Here is a 17,732-nt window from a genome sequence, read left to right as displayed (position 1 = left end):
GTTTGGAGACCTCTGCTCTAGACTAAGCCATACCCAAATCCCACAACCGTTCTTTGTATGTTTTAGTCTCCAGGCCTTTAATCGTCTTAGCTGCTCTTCTGCACTTTCCCCCAAAGTCTTAACATCTCATTGTTCGCTTCTCATCCAAGAAGCTTTTTCAGTTTGGGGCAACCGTGACCTGGATGACTGAGAAAATCCATAGACCTAAAGTTCTTTAAATTCATGTCCAAAACAGTTGAACCTCCGCCAGAATCGTTCTCTGCATGTGCTGAAGAGGCACAAGTCATTCAGCGCAAATCCTTTAAAACATGCACGAGTTGAAGTCCATAAGTCTTAAAGTTGCCAAGTTTGGAGACCTGGTCTGATGGATTAGGCACCAGGCTAGAAACCAGGAGACAGTGAGTTCTAGTCCTGTCTTAGACTGGCTGGATGGCTTTGGGCCAATCACCAGGAGACAGTGAGTTCAAGTTGTGACGCAGGAACGAAAGCAAGCTGGGTGACTTTTAGATCAGTCATTCTCTCTCAGCCCAGCCTCTCTCATGGGGTAGTTATGTGGAAAATAGGAGGAGAAAGGAGTCTTAGGAATGCTCATCATCTTGGGTTATTTATAAAAAAATAATTAAGATGGGGGAGAATGAATGAGGATGACTTGGGCATCTCATAGGGCATTGTGCCCTACGACTATTGTTGTATTGTACTGATGATGCTTGACTCTTGACGAATGTCTCTTTTCTTTTTATGTGAGAGCATTTGCACCAAGACAAATTCCTTGTGTGTCCAATCACACTTGGCCAATAAAGAATTATATATCTACATTCCTATATATCTATATATTCTGTATATCTATATCTTTTGTCTCATTAGATTCGATTTCTCTTGTACAACAGTTTGTTTAGTCACTGTTCAAAGTTAAAACGGCACTGAAAAATGTGACTTATGACTGTTTTTCACAGTTACAATCTTTGCAGGGTCCCCATGATCATGTGGTCAAAATTCGGACACTTGGCAACTGTTTCCTATTTATGACAGTTGCTGTGTCCCAAGGTCATGGGATCCCCTTTCTTGACAGGCAAAGTCAATGGGGAAGTCGGATTCACTTAACAACCTTGTTATTAAGTGAATAGCTGCATTGATTCATTTAACAACTGCGGCAAGAAAGGTCGTAAAATGGAGCAAAACTCATTTAATAAATGTCTCACTTAACAACAGAAATCTGGGGCTCAATAGTGATCATAAGTCAAGGACTACCTGTATTGTTTAAAGAATCTTACTGACGGTGAGAACAATCAACCAATGGAACAGAAGTTGCCCTCGGAAGTTGTGGGAGCTCCATCACTTAAGACTTTCAAGAAGAGATTGGACTGCCATTTGTCAGAAATGATGTAGGGTCTCCCGTTTGGGCAGGGGGGTTGGACTAGATGACCTACAAGGTCCCTTCCAACTCTGATTATCTGTTAGCATAAGGGTCTCCCTATTTCCCCTTTTCCATCACCTCAATTTTCTTTATTAAATATCATTAAGAAGAGGATGGGTTCCTGCAAATAAATCAAGCAGTGGTGCCTCACTACTGCCTCTTTTTTAGTTCAATTCGAAAAGGCAGCCATGTTGGCCTTCTTCCGGTATTATTTGTGTCTCCAGGTAGATTCAAAGACAGCTTTAGCACTGACACTGTGTGAAATAAATGCTAGAGTCGTTGCAGGTGTGCATGTGAGAATAGGAGCTCTGGACGAGTACGGATAGTCCTTGACTTAACCACCACAATTGACGCCCAAATTTCCTTTGCTAAGCAAGACAATTGTTAAGTGTGTTTTGCTTTTCCTGCCCAGTTAAGTGAATCTATCAGCATTCCAGAAAACCTCCACTCCAACAAAAAACTCCGAGACAGACATCTTTCAAAAGTTCTGTTTTATTTGGATAGTAAACTGGCATATCTGGGGACTCCCTCCAAACCTCTGGTAGTACAGGGCGAAACACATTATGAGATAAAGGAATTCCTCGATTCTAGATTACGCCGAGGACGATGACAATTTGGAAAGGCTACCGTTTTATGCTATTGTCAGAAGCTGCTTGGGTAAAAAAGTTGGGATATACAGGCAGATAGATTGATTAAACAATTTCATGTGGTATTCCCCAAATGTGCCAGTTTAGTATCCAAATAAACCAGAACTTTTGGGAAGTTCTGTCTGTCTTGGAGTTATTTGTCGGAGTGGAGGTTTTCTGGAACGCTGACAGAATAATTGCAGTTGTTAAGTTAGTAACATGGTTGATAAGTGAATTTGGCTTCCCGCTGTGCCAGTCAGACAGTGACTAAAAGGGATCGTGTGACACCAACCAACATAAATACATGCCAGTTGCCAAGCATCCGAATTTTGATCATGACACCATGGAGATGCTGCAATGGTCTTCCTAAGAGTGACCAACAGTCATCGGTGACTATTTTCACTGCTGTTATAACTTTGAACGGTCACTAAATGAATGATTGCAAGCCAAGGCCTGTCAGTATGGAATATTTATTTGCTTTAGGAAGAACCTGCATGTGGTCTTTCTGAGGCATGTAGTCTCTAGAACCTTCTGGAAAGAGAATGAAGAATGAGGAGCCAACCGCTTTTTCTAACTGATTTCAGAAGAGGCCCAGGGTAGGAGGGAAGACTTGTCAGTGCAGCTGTGTCCTTCCTTTTCTGGGAAGAAGACGGCCGCAGAGGATCGAATTTTCTTAGAGAAACTTTGTTCACCAGGAAATAAAACCTAATGATCATGAGGCTGCGAGAGAAGAGGGAGAAGCGTAATCCTCATACTCTAAAAGAATTGCAGACTAGACCACCCGCTCGGATGTGGCATGAAAAAAGGAGCACGTATGTTTCTGCTCCCACTAAGGCCAAAAGTAGTTTGGTTCCAGGAGCAACGACCTTTGAGGAGGTATCTCTTATGATCTGAAAGGATCCCCTGAAGATGTCTTTCTTCCACTTGCTTGGCTTTAAGTTGGACACCTTTAATTGTATTTGGGCTGCATTCCTATACATTTCTCCTTCCCTCCCTCCTGGCTATTTGTCATCTGTCTGTCTGTCTATCTATACATATCTGTCTATGTTTCTGTCTGTCTGGACTGCCATCTGTCAGAAACCGCGTAGGATCTGCTGCTTGGGCGGGGGTGGGGGTGGATTAGATGACCTACAAGGTCCCTTCCCTTGTTATTCTGATTCTCTTTTTCTCATCTCTCATCTTATCTATCTTATCTAATATGCCGTCTATCTCATTGGTAAAGTGACTCTGGGCAGCTTACAAAATGATAAAGAGATAATTATAAAAACAATAAAAAATAGGAATGCTTAAATAGGAACTAAAAACTAAAGGCCTGGGCAAGGCCAAGGCCTTCTTTCTACCCAGTTAGTCACCTCTAGTGAAGGCCCAAGTCTGCCAGCAAAGCCAGGTGTTAAGGCCAGTAGTGGGCCTCAAAAACTTTTACTACCAGTTTTGTGGGTGTAGCTTGGTGGATGTGGCTTGATGGGCATGGCAGTTGCTGCAAAATCCCCCTTCCCTCCCCACCCCACTAACCTGATTTCCAGCTCCGTTCTCCTGGGCAGGGCAACCAAAGAAGACCCAGCCAATCAGCTGGGACTCGGGAGGCAGAGAATAGATGGGATGTGGCCAGTCAGAGATGGTATTTGCCAATTCTCTGAACTACTCAAAATTTCCGCTACCGGTTCTCCAGAACTGGCTGAAGACCACCTGTGTTTAAGGCCCTTTTGGAAGACCAAAAGTGTGGGGACAGATTTCAGCTCCAGCAGCAGAAGGTTCCACAGGGTGGTGGGGTCCATGGTGGAAAAGGTCCTTCTCCTGGATCCTTACTTAAAATTCCTTGAGACTTAGAGCTTGTAGCAAGCCTCTTCCACTGGAGCAAGAGGAGTGGGCTAATCATCCTATTAGGGTGGGATGCCTCCTCAGATACCCTGCACCCATTGCCATGAAGTGCTTTAAAGATAACGACCAACATCTTGAATTGGACCGTGGCAACAATAGCTTCCAAATACTTGTCAATGCTACCCCCTTGTGGAGTGTATTGCAGTAATCCAGCCAATAAATGACCAGGGCATGAATGACCGTGTGCAGGGCCTCACAATACAGGATCCTCACTTACCTAGGAGTAAGCATCATTGGACTCAATGGGACACCTGAGTAGCTATGCCCAGAATGTACAGTTGGTCACTACTGTTTGCTTATATCAGTTACTGATACAGCCTAGCTACTAGTTTGAAGTCATTGTTGAGCCAACTTTCTATCATCCTTGATGGCTGGCCAGTTAAAACTGGTAAAACCAGTGACCCCAAAACACTTTATATGGGGTAACTAGCAGAGTGTGGTCCAAAACATTAAGGTGTCAACTAAGATAGTACCTCCAAAGGCCGTTATCTATCTTTTATGTCCATCACACATAAAACAAAATGGCCAGAGCTTCAATCCCCTCTTGTAGCTTTTATCTTGGGTACTGGAGCAACTGCTGTGGTCAACCAAGCACCTCTTTATCCTGTGTTGTCAGGTCCTTTAAAGATTCCCATTGTTGCTTTGATATCATTCAAATAAACTTACCCTGAAGCAGGGTAAATAGCTTGGGGAAATAGCTTGGGGACTTAACAATATTTGTAATTATGGGTATTTTTCAAGCTTTAATGAAATTTTCAAGCTTTAATGAAATTTTCTGAAATGTTTATTTTAGGATCTCAGTTCCTTTGCCATGCCGTTCCTGGATGGAGATATGGATGGGTCTGAGAAACATGCTTCGCGAAAGGTAGGGACCTTCAGATGCCCTTTGGAAAACCAAATTAAGGAACTCAAAGAATGTTGTGTTATTTATTATTTATTTATTAAACTTGTATGCTGCCCATCTTGCCAGAGACGATCCTAGGCAGCCTACAGACTTTCAATTAAGATGCACTGTAAAACATTAGAAACAATGAATAAGGATCAAACATTTAAAATTCAGTTGAAATTAAATTAACCAGGGTGGAGAGCAAAGTGTGCCCAGGGAGCAAAGTGTACCCAGAAAGGAAACCCTGTGTCACCTTCTCCACTAGCCACCTCATGGCTATGGGTGCCATTTTCAGTTTCCAATTAATTAACGGAACGGGTTGCCTCTAGAAATTGCAGTTGCTTCTATACTGGAGGTTTTTAAGAAGAGACTGGACAGCCACTTGTCCGAAATGGTTTATAGCAGGGGTATCAAATTTGATTTCATTGAGGGCCTTATCAGAGTTGTGTTTGACCTCGTGTGTGTGTGTGTGTGTGTGTGTGGCCGGGGTGGGTGTGACTAGCTCGATGTCACTCATGTCAGCTCGACACCACTTGTTTTCAGCTGTGATGGCCTACTGCAGCCCTGTGCCGGTGAAAATGGAGCTTGGAGGGGCCACATACGAGCTCCATTTTTTGCTGGCAGAGGGCTGCAGGAGGCCATGCAGCCAAAAATGGAACCTGGGAGGGCCACATGCGCCGCTCCCGAGCTTCGTTTTTGCTGGCACAGGCAACGCGGGCCGGTCCTTTGCTGTTTCCAGGGCGGCCCCTTAGGCCAGTTCTTAGCATCCCACGGGTCGGATCAGACCCTCGGACCTTGAGTGTGACTCCCCTGGTTTATAGAGTTTCCTACCTGAGTAGAGGGTTGGACAAGAAAGGTCCCTTTCAGCTCTGCTATTCTGTTATTCCATATTAAAGGTGGGCTCTACATTTAAGAGTAAATAAGTAATATTTATTTGGGTGACTTTGGGCTGGTCCTTCTCTCTCAGCCCTGGGAAGCAGGCAGTGGCAAACTACTTCCAAAAAGCTTTGCCAAGAAAACTGGAGGGAGGAGGAGTTGTTCAAGCAGTCTCAAGAGTGATTTAAAAGAGAAAGATCTAGATCTCTCTCCATTCCCATTGTTCTTTATTTCATAAGCTCTTTGCTCCGCCAGCATCGGGAAAGCCACCCAATTAAAAAAGCTGCTCATTAAGTACCATTGGAAAGACCGAAAACAAGCAGAGGCTTTCAGTTCTCCAGAACTATATTTATCCCTCTCACCATAATCAGTTTCTCAAATAAACTTCCAAATATCTCATGAACTACTGACCAATTGCTCAGCCGTGTCTTCCCAAGAAAGCTTCTTATGACACACTGAGACTGCATTATGGGATAGAGCGGAGATTTTTTTATAAGCAGAAAATGATTAAGTACACACAAAAAAAGAATAATGGTCAGCTGCAATGAAAGAAATGGAGAAGCAAGCGAGCAACCAGCTATGCACCAATCTCATAGAACACTGAAGCTGTGGAGAAGTCAGATCTTCTGAAAACAGGCCATGTGTTAGTGAATTCTGATCCAGTGCGGGTTTTTTGGGGGGAGATTCCTTCCTCTAGCACAGGGCTGTCAAACCCGCGGCCCGCGGGCCAGATATGTCACGTGCTGGCCACGCCCACACCCGATTTAGCAAAGGGGGAAAAAGTCCCAATACATCATGTGACACTGCCGTGGTGATGCGAGTTTGACACCCCTGCTCTAGCAGGTGTGGTGAAACAAAACCCGAATGGGTCTGTTCTTCAAACCAGTTTTTCTCCAGCCAGCTGGTTAGTCTGTGGGAATGTTATGTTAACCTGGATTAAACTTTGATCTGATTCTTTGTAATATTGTATTGAAATGAAAATGAATACAAGTGGCCCCTGGCGCAAAATTTCCATTGTTAAGCAAGACACTTGTTAAGTGAGTTTTGCCCAGTGGTGGGATGCAAATAATTTAACAACCGGTTCACCCAGAGTCAGGTTGGCCATTGTGAGAGGCATGCCATCCCATCCTCCAGCTCTGCCACATATCCTGGATGAGCCTCCCATGATGGCCAACCTGAGCCTGGGCAAAACGGTTGTTAAATTACCCCCACTTCCCATTGTCAAAATGGATCCTGGGCGCTGTGCTGCAATGGAGAGAAAGAAAATGGAGCTGCCAGTGTGAGGGAAGGAGGAGGCTGCTTTCTCTCTTTCTTCTCCCTGCTTCTCCTCCTTCCCTTATGCGGTCCACTCCGTTTCCTGTTTCCTACGTCACAGAGCTTGCCCCCACATCACCGCCCAGATGCCCTCATTTCTTCCAAGTATTTCTTTGCCTACCTAATTTCCAACTCCGTCGTGTTTCTCGCCTTCGTGTGCAGGGGTAAAAATTTGTGGGACTACAAGAAAAAGTTTAATCAAAATTCCAACTTTGCGGTATTTTTATTTTTTTGTGTGTGTGAAAAATTGGAATTGATTGATTCAACTTTTTTTTTTTTTAGTCCCACAAACTTTTGTTTCCCTGAACACAACAGCGAGAAACACGACGGAGTTGGAAATCAGGTTAGCAAAGAAATGCTTGGGGGACGCTAGGGCATCTGGGTGACAGGCACTGAAATGGGCGAGCAGGAGGCCGAAGCGAGTGGACGGCCAAGGCAAGGTGAGACAAGGAGTGGCTGGGAGGGGAGGGGCGAGGCGAGGCAAGGCTGGGCAAGGGAGGCAAATGCACTGCATATGACCAGAGGGAGCATCCAGCCGGGGCAGGCTGAGGCACTGTGGGCTGGAGGGATTGAACTGGATGCTATTCAGCTAGTTTGCTGAACTCCACAGAAAATTAGCTACTGGTTCTACTGAATTGATGCGAACCAGCTGAATCCCACCACTGGTTTTGCCCCATTTTACAACCTTTCTTGCCATAGTTGTTAAGTGAATAACTGCAGTTGTTAAGTTAATAACATGGTTATCAAATGAAGCTGGCTTCCCCACTGACTTTGCTTCTCAGAAGGTCACAAAATGGGATCACTTGATCCTGGGACATAGCAACTGTCATAAATACTTGCCAGTGGCCAAGCATATGAATTTTGATCACGTGACCATGAGGATGCTACAATAGTTATAAGTGTGAAAACCAGTCATAAGTCACTTTTTTCTGTGCCATTGTAACTTTGAATGGTCACTAAACAAATGTACCGGTATTTCTCCTGAGGAAGCCATGCGTGCATTTGGAAGGGTAACATTTAAAATCCAGTTGATCTGGTGTTCCTTTTTAAAAAAAACCTCTTGTGACAACTTCAAGAAAAATTCCAGGAGCAATTTTTCTGTCTGGTGTTAATGTTTTCCAGGATCCATTGATTTCACAAGTAGATTAATTTAGCAGCTGAAATTGGCTGAAGTACAGTGGAGCTGACTCACATCTACCATAGTGCGACTTTTTAGGGTTTTTACAATCTAATTGAGAGCGGAAAAGACTACTGTATTTAGCAAAGGACATTCCAGGTCCTTAAAAGGTTGGCATTTCACCCACTCTGCTTCTTGATGCTATTCTGTGTTCTTATCTATGATGTAAAGCCACTATCCCTTGGGTTGGAATTTAATGCTTTAATTTTTCCTAATCAAAAGCTAAAAGAAAAATTATGAAGCCACTGATGAGATGAGTCTGTATGCACAGATGAAGTTCTGCCTATAGTTGCCAGTGAAAATGTATAGCTAGGCGTCTTCATGATGTTTTTATCACTTTATTCCTGATTAACTTACTTCTAAAAAGCTTGTGCAGAAATTTTTGGGACCAAAGCAAGATTTTGTAAGAGGAGATGAATATTCAAATAACTGTATGCACTGAGGCACATACCAATTGTAAGCTATCACATATATCAAACATCAAGTTGTGGAAGGAAGTCTTAGTATAGGAAGAGCCCATCAACCCTTATCTCCAGGTCCCTTAGACCTCCATTCCCTTCTCTGCAGCTCCGCATGGCCAAGAGCAAGGAGTTGACTTATTGTTCCAACATTTGAAGAAATGTTCCATGGTGGTGCAGTGGTTAGAATACAGTACTGCAGCTATCCTACTGCCTGCTGGCTGCTTGTAATTTGGCTATTCGATCCTGACTGGCTCAAGGTTGACTCAGCCTTCCATTCTTCTGAGGTGGTAAAATGAGGACCCAGATTATTGGGGGCAATAGGCTGACTCTGTAAACTGCTTAGAGAGGGCTGGAAAGCACTGTGAAGTGGTAAATAAGTCTGAAGGCTGTGCTATTGCTTCTTCTGTTCTAGAATACTACGAAATATCTTGTAACAACAGTGTGGAGTAGGTTTGGGTGTTAGTCCTGGGCAAGATGCTACAATTTTTTTGCTAGATGGTTCTTAAAGTGAGATCAATGCTTTTGCTTCCAAGTGAAGTGGGGAAATTCAAGGAGGGTCTTACTGAAGTATGGGTTTGTCAGAATGTTTGGATTTTCCTCAAAAGAGAAGAATGGGGGGGCAGATGAAGAAGAAGTCCCCACAAAGGTTCAGCATACGCTAAAAGAAGAGCAGTACAAATAGATGTTCTGCTGCCCACATGAAGGGTCTTGATAGAAAGATGACCCATCTCCTAAAATAAGAGGGCGAGAGTAGAGCTGCAAAAGTAATATACCATATTTTTCGGACTGTAAGACACACCTTGGTTTAAATGAGGAAAACAAGAAAAAAATAGTTTTGCCTCCACATGTCCTTTTGTTGCCCTCCCCGGTGTCCAGAAGCACTCTGCAGGCCAAAAATGGGCCCGTTTTTGGTCTCCCAAACCCTCCACACATCCCGTTTTTGCCCTCCGGTGAGACTGAAAATGGGACATGCGGAGCCCGTTTTTGGCCTGCAAAGTGCTTCTGGATGCTGGGGAGGGCAAAAACAGGATGCGTGGAGGGTTTGGGAGGCCAAAAACGGGTGCATATTTGCTCTATAAGACGCACAAACATTTCCACCCACTTTTTTTTGTGGTGGGGGGGGAAGTTTGTCTTATAGTCTGAAAAATATGGTAGATGTTGTAATTCTTAAAGCTACGGTGTTCAGATAGTCCTCAATTTGTGGCCATTCGTTCAGTTACAACTATACTGAAAAAAGTGACTTACGATTGTTTCTTGCATTTATCACTGCTACAGCATCCCTATAGTCCCATGATTCTTTCGGGCACTTGGCAATCAGCATGTCTTTATAATGGATGCAGGGTCCCAGGGTCAGATGATCACTGTTAGAGACCTTCCCAGCTGGCTAGGAAGTCAGTAAGAGGAAGCCAGATTTGCTTAACAACAATGGACAAAAAGGTCATAAAATCAGGTACAGTCAAATGATGACCACATCGCAGTAGAAGGTGCAGTTCCAATTGTAATTGTAAGTTGAGGACAGCTGAAAAGTGTTGCGCGCAGGTGCGCAGCGTTTGAAAAGCCTCTTTTTTCCTGCTTTTTCAACCTCAGCCGTGCCGCGCAAAGCAGCTGAGGTTGAAAAAACAGGAAATAAAGGACAGGTAAGAGCCCAGGCGGGTGGGTGGGCCAAACAGCAGCAGACACAGAACCAGTTCAGTGTTTGCTGCTCTTCAGAGATACTGATTCTATAGAGCCGGACAGAACCGGTAGCATCCCACCCTTGGTATTGTCATTCAAATATGAAGAAATTTCAGGATGGCCTAATTTTCCCCAGTCCGGTACTTTCAGTTGGCCGTGTGGATTGGGAATTCTGGGAGTTGGACTTCAGCTGTCTCAAGAGCCTCCACTTAAGGACATCTCCATTCAAACATACTTTGCAATGCATATTAAAAAGGAACATACATCTCTTATGCGGTTGCAGCTGCCATCTTGACCTTTTTGACCCACAATGCCCTAGAAATACTGCTATATTTTAATAAATTTGCTCTTTTTATGTTTTTTGAAAATTAAAGTGTGAGGACCGTCTCTCTAGGAAATGTATATGAGTGAAGGCCCTTGCATAGCAAGAGGGGTTGATTTCAGAGCTGTTTGGTTATTGTGTTAAAATGATAATTTTCACCAATTTAAAGGCATCTTTCCTGAGGTCTTCTCTCAGACTAGGCTCCCAATATCAGCCTGGTATTTAATGTTTTAGTTATAAATTTTTAATTTTGCACAAAGAAAGATTAAATGAAATCAAATTAAAATGATGTGATTTGGTCAGTATGGATTTGCCATGAAAGAAAAATTTTGGGAGGAAGTTTATATCGGATACATGCTGATAGCTGGAGGTCTGAATATTATGGAATACATGTTACCTATGGAGTCTTTAGTGCTGTCTGGCTGTTTTCTTGCAGACATTTCATTCAGTGAATATGTTACCTAGTTTAGTAATGAAATGTTTGCAAGGAAACAACCAAGCTCAAAGCACCAAGGATCCCCAGTTCAATCCTGAAATATTCTCTTCTATTGCTAGAATACAGAATATAAAATAACAGAGTTGGAAGGGACCTTCGACTAGAAGTCTTCTAGTCGAATTCCACCCAAGCAGGAGATCCTATACCAGTCCGTTTAACCTCTTCTTAACCTCCAGTGTTGGAGCATCCACAACTTCTGGGGATAAGCTGTTCCACTAATCAAGTGTAGTCACTGTCAGGAAATTTCTCCTCAGTTCTAGGTTGGATTTCTCTTTGATAACTTTCCATCTGTTAGTTCTTGTCTTGTCTTCAGGTATTTTGGAAAATAGGTTGTCCCACTCTTCTTTGTGGCAGCCTCTCAAATACATATTATCTGTATTATCTTTAAAGCCCAATGTTGCATAGAATTTAGTTGTCTAAGAAGCCATCTGCCTTCCATCATTCTTTGCTCATCCTATATGATTGGACCACTTGCTTTAGATCCTGCCAATTAAGTAATATCATCTAGAGGGACCTAGGAAGGAGGCCTTATCTATAACAGTGACTGGGCTCTGGAGCAGCATTCTTTGCCCCTCCCTCTTCCTACCTTCAAGCCAGGGGTGGAATTCTACCAGTTTGGACCAGTTCTATAGAACCAGTTGTTACGATTCTGTGCAGTTCAGAGAACTGGCAAATCGTGTCCCTGGCTGGCCCCTCCCTCTCCGTCTGCCCCTCCCCTCCTTGCCCAGTCAGTCCTTATCACGCATGCGCCACATCGCATGTATGCCCGACATCGCTGGCTGTATTCTCCCCCGCCCAGTCACTCATTAAGGTATTTCTTTTTTTTCTTTTCCTCCCAATGATCAGCTGTTCCGACGATCGGCTGTGCCGGAATCTCTCGCTGTCTTACTGCTTCATCCAGGAGGCTTCCCTGAGGCCCAGGAGGCAAAAAGGGGCGCATGGAGGGGGTGTACTCCCCCCGTGCTCCATTTTTTTGCCTTTTTGAGCCTCAGGGAAGTTTCCTGGGTGCAAAAATGCCCCCCACCCCCCAGGAGGCTTCCCTGAGGCCCAGGAGACCCAAAAAACAGAGTGCGGGGGGAGGGTTACTGCAAAAAAAAAAGGCACGCCCACCTAGCCACGTCTACAGAACTGTTTGTTAAAAAGTTGGAATCCCACCCTTGCTTCAAGCATGCCCTAAACATGTGGTTCTTCCTTCAGGCCTTGGGTGGGGAGTGACTAGTGGACTCTTTGAAGTTTGGGAGTGACTGGACTTTTTCTAAAAAAAATTGTTCCTGGAGGTAATTATGTGAGTTAAATGTTTAATATTATGAGACTGTTTCTAACTTGGTGAAGCTATTTGGAATCAGTTTTGGGGCCAGACAGCCTAGAAGAGGGAGGTGGGGAGGGAGGAGATGAGATGATTGATCTGATCTCTTTCTGTGACCTTGAAGTGGGGAATTAAGGTATGTCTGTTCTGTTTGATTCAAAGGAATCCAGCTGGCAGCATCCATGAGGTTGATAAAAAGAGGAAGATGGTAGATGCTTTGTTTGTGTTCATAAATAATTTCTCATTCAAAAATTGCTCTTGCCACATGTCCTGTAGAGAAATATCCATTCTTTGGATGTCCTCAAAGAATTCATCCTAGATGACAAATCTTTGGGTAATGGTGCTCCAGGCTTTTTAAAAAAAGGCTTTGAAACTCAGTCAAAATGGGCTGGTCTCCAACCTTTAAGCCCCATCAATCCAGCTATCCTTCTATGTGCCAACAACAACAACTACAACAACAACCCTCAGATCAAGTCCTGTCTTAGATCTCAAACGAATCTTACTTTTTGGCTGCCCCTCAGATTTTCTTTCTGAGAACTTGGATGGCGGATGTTGCATGGGATTTTTTTTCTCATAAATACTGAACAAGAACCAAAATACACTCTACCTGGGAAATCTTAGAAAGTGTGTTTGTGTACATGTGTATGTGTGTGTGTACTAGAATATACCGTATTCCCTAGGTATGTGCATACACACGTGTGTGTGCGCGCACACACACACACACTGGAAAGAGAGCTTAACAAAACCTATATAATCATTGTTTCTTGTTCATGTGGATGGTACTCTGGAGAAAAGACAGAGAATTAGAAGTTGAAGCTGAAGGTGGTGATAACAGAGAGACACAAGAGCTCTTTGATTTTTGCTTATTTTTAGCTCCTGACCCTGATTTAATATTTCCCATTGATAGATTGCCTTTTATAGAAAAAAACTGCATGTGGCCTTAGGTTTTCCAAATGACACATTACTTTCTTGATCCCAGTGTCTCTGTAACTTTTGTTATATCCTTGAGAACAGTAGTTGTTGAGAACTGGATTTTTGCACAGACAAATAATATTGTTTAAGAAGTGCAACATACAATGACCAAAAGATGGTAGATTTTGTACATACATAATAAAGCCTTGCACTTGGAAGCTGAAATAGAATAAGGTGATATTTGTTTTTTTAATTGTGTTAATTGAGAAAGTGTGCAGAGAAGAGCAACAACTATGATAAAGCATCAGCACAGAGGTGGTATTCAGCAGGTTCTGATCAGTTCTGGAGAACTGATAGTGGAAATTTTGAGTAGTTCAGAGAATCAGCAAATCCCACCTCTGACTGGAGACTATACAGTATCCTTCCCCTGCCATGCCCACCAAGCCATGTCCACAGAACCGGCAGTAAAATTTTTTGAATCCCACTACTGATCAATAGGCTAAATTATATAACAAATAGTTGAAGGAGCTAGGTATGACTAGCCTAAAGAAGAGAAGTATAGGGGTGGGCAGGACCTGATAACTGTCTTCCAATATTTGAGGGGATTCTCTAAAGCACCAGAGGGCAGGACAAGAAGTTATGGGTGGAAGCTTGTTAAGAAGAGATCCAGCCTAGAGTTCAGGACAAATTTCCTGACAATGAGAACAATTATCAATAGAATAATTTCAGGGCTGCTGGGGGTTCGGAAGAGCACCCATCTAAGTTTCTGTGCAGTTTGAAGAACCCCCAAATCCCACTCCTGGCTGGCCCCGCCCGCCCTGCCCTGCCCCTCCCCTCCCAGGAGTCCCAACCGGGCCTGTTTTGGATGCAGGCAAGTGCAGGGCGCGCACGGAGGCTCAGGGAGGGTGAAAAACGGGCCTCCTGGAAGTTCAGGAAGGCTGGAAATGGGCCCGTTTCCAGCTTCCAGAAAGCCTCCGGAACCCAGGAAGCCTGTTTTCGCCCTCCCGGAGGCTCAAGGAAAGCATCTGAAGCCCAGGGAGGGCAACCCCATGGTGCAGGAGGCCAACTAGGCCACACGCCCACCACGGCCACACCCACTCAGCAGCCAGGCAGAGAACCCTTTGCTAAAAACTTTGAAACCCACCCCTGAACAGTTTGCCTCTCAGAGTTGTGGGTGCTTCATTAATGGATGTTTTAAAAAATAGTTTGGACAACCTTTTGATTAGGATAATATAAGGTCTTCCTGCCTTGAGTCACAAGGTCCTTCCAGCCCTATGATTCTGTATTCTATGATTCTATTAATTCCCAATATTTCAACTCAACACTTTTTTTTTTTTCCTTTGTAGACAGAAGACAGCTACAATTCAGGGAGCCCCTCCAAAGGAATCTTCTCAAAGGGGTTCCAGAACCGACCTTCCAGTCCGTCTTCGGCTCCTGTCAAGTCTAAACATAGTCCAGGCTCACCCAAAACGGTGTTTCCCTTCCCATACCAGGAATCACCACCTCGCTCCCCTCGACGCATGAGCTTCAGTGGGATTTTCAGGTCGTCTTCAAAAGACTCTTCCTCCTCTGGCTCTAACCCTTCCACCTCCCCTGGAGGAATCAAGTTCTTCTCCAGATCAAGAAAAAGTAAGTCATTGATCCTATTTTTCCCTTAAGAGCTTTGCTCTGGTTTCTTCACCTGCTGTATGAAAGTAGGGGAAAACAGAACAGATGTGCAATAGCTTGTATTCTGAATTTGAGCTTCTTGGTTTAATGGGTGGGATCCTTCTCTTGTCATCAGTAGAGATGTACATTTGTGGTTGAGGTGGACCAGCATCCCTCTGCTGTGATTGGGGACAATCCATGGAAGAAAATGTGCTGGCTCCTGCAAACTATCTTGGAACTTTGCTGCTCAATTTCTATTCCTTCTTTCCTCCTTCTCCTCCTTTCTGTACAAAGGCGCAAAGGATCAGGACCATTCAATTGTGGTTCAGTAGATTTATTGCACAAGCCCTATACACAAGGATCCAGTCACCTAAAGTGCAGTATAAAATTGGCTCCAGTGGAATTTAAGAGTGGTTGGAATTGGATCATTGTGGGGATGTAACGATTCTAAGCTGATAACATGTTTAACTCCACCATCACCACCCAGTTCCGCCTGTTCTTCTCCTACATCTTGCCTTTTTATCAACAAGTACATACAAAAGCTGAGGTGATATTGAATTTGGGAACTTTCGGCCTATTGAATCCTTGACTAGTATCCAGTGATTTGACCTTAATGACTGCAGTATAAATTAGCAATGTTTCCCAGATGTTTATAATGACGACTAATTATGATAGCTGCATGCTATTTCTGGGTCACAGTTAGCATATCTTGCCTCTAGGTAGCGGTGCAGTTAGTCCTCGACTTATGACCATCACGAAGACCAGAGTTTCAGTTGCTAAGCAAGGCGGTTGAGTTGTTATAATTAAATTATAACGTTATAATTTAATTATTAATGTATAAATTATATATTTTTGCCATAATTGTTAAGAAAACCACTGCAATTGTTAAATGAATCACATGGTCATAAAGTGAATCTTCCTTCCCCTAGTGACTTTGCTTGTCAGAAACCAGCTGGAAAGGTTGCAAATATTGATTATATGCCCGAAGGTACAGCAATAGTTATACATACATTGCTGATTTGCCAAATGCCTGAATTTTGATCATGTCACTGTAACTTCAAATGGTTGCTAAATGAATGGTTGTAAGTCAAGGACTACCTGTGTTAAGGGAACAGTGTGTCTGCCATAGGACATGTTGTCTTCAATGGCCCAATGCTGACTCCAAACTTGCAGTTATGTGAGCATCAGAGAACCCAATGTTGGCTAGTATGCATATCCAAGGGGATTTTGTTGTTGTTTGTGTTCTTCATTGTAAATACTTGCTGCCTTCTTTGCCCTCCAGCTTTGAGTTTGTTATTCATTCACTTGACATTTCCAAGCTAAAAGCATTTGTAATCTACTATTGATAAGAGCAAAGCAGAGGAGGAGGGTGATGGATTTACAGCCCCTTATGCAAGGCTTGCAAATTCATTGAACTGTAGTGTGGCAAAGCATGTTAGTAGAAAAGAGCTGCGGTTCTCATAGTGTCTTGTGTGTTACTTCTGCACTTCTGGCTAATCTGGGTTACATCTCCAAAAAAAAAAAATCCCAGGAGAAATTTTGCTTGATTAGGTTGGCCTTTAATTGGATGCATGTTGGCTTCTTTTCCTGGTTATTCAAAGAGAAAATTTGCTGGATTAATCTGTAAACATGAGCTTCCAATCTTGGTTTGCTTTAGACTCCAGAGTATTACATTAATACATTAACTGACCAGCTTTTCTAAATCTTTCCTTAAAAATGTATGTATTTATTTGAAAAAAATTGAATGGCTAGCCACTTTAAACAACTCTTGAGTGCCTACAATACCTTTAGTGCATATCCAGAAAGATACAAATTGAGAGTAAGCAGTTTAAAGAATTATGTATGTGACTTAATTAGAAAACTATTTTGCATGATCAAACCTGGAATGGAAGGAAGATGCAAACGAGAGAATAATTTCCATCAGAATCAGAAAGCTTAAATGACTCTAGAAAACAGTTCCCATCAGTGTATCTTTACATTGTATATTTATAGAGTTTCTGATTAATCACCATGCCAGCTACAAAGCACTTAAGGAGACAAATGTAAGAATAGTAATAAAAGCAGAAGAAATTCTGCAATATGAATTTATTTGGATTGGCTGCAGTATAGTAAAGGGCAGTTAGACCTGCAGGATGATAGCAACCTGATGCCAAATTCTCTCTCTCTCTCTCTCTCTCTCTCTCTCTCCTCTCACTCCCTCCCCCTCCTCTCTCATTTTCTTCCATCTCATGGTACTATTATTACAACCTTACATTGCATTGATGATGCTAGGTAGTTTGGTAATGAAATGTCTGCAAGAAAATAAACAATCATTCCACGCTTTCTTTTACATTTTAGTTAATATGGAATATGATAGAGATATTACTGTATGGAGAAAGATTAACATTGAAAGATGACATACTTGGATTAATTTCAGGTTGGGCTTGGAAAGTTAGTTTAAAATCTTGCAAAGCCACTAATTCCTAGTGGTGACTTCCAGCTTCCAACCAGCATAGAAATATAAACACACCTCATATATTATAGTAAGCGAGATGGCTCAAGATTATTGCTATAAAGTGACTTTTTCTGTATCTTACAATTCTCCAAACAGAAGTTTAATATGGTCTGCTCTTCAAATTTACACCTTAAGATGGTGCTGTTTCTTGTATGTTCCTGTTTTCTGTTGACCAGTTTCAGGCTTCTAAACTACTGACTTCTAGAGGACATTCAGAACTCTGGTCTCCTTGGCATTTCATACAGAAGT

General features: G+C 42.9%; 1 protein-coding gene across 6 annotated transcripts in view; it reads left to right on the top strand.

The window, feature by feature from the left end:
- The window catches only part of PRKAG2 (protein kinase AMP-activated non-catalytic subunit gamma 2), a 237,998-nt gene that overhangs the window by 86,452 nt on the left and 133,814 nt on the right, over positions 1–17,732 (top strand). For all 6 annotated transcript variants that reach the window (XM_087947850.1, XM_026678942.2, XM_087947849.1 and 3 more), the window contains exons 2-3: positions 4,712–4,783; positions 14,689–14,971. In XM_087947850.1, coding sequence (XP_087803976.1) covers positions 4,712–4,783; positions 14,689–14,971 — 355 coding nt within the window. The remainder of the gene's footprint in view (positions 1–4,711; positions 4,784–14,688; positions 14,972–17,732) is intronic.

This window comes from Notechis scutatus, chromosome Z, assembly GCF_049901735.1.
Source record: "Notechis scutatus isolate UNSWTSFEM ecotype Mainland chromosome Z, rNotScu1.2, whole genome shotgun sequence".
NCBI classification, from domain to species: domain Eukaryota; kingdom Metazoa; phylum Chordata; class Lepidosauria; order Squamata; family Elapidae; genus Notechis; species Notechis scutatus.
The sequence above is the reverse complement of the archived record's forward strand: the minus strand, read 5'-3'. Positions and strand labels throughout refer to the sequence as shown.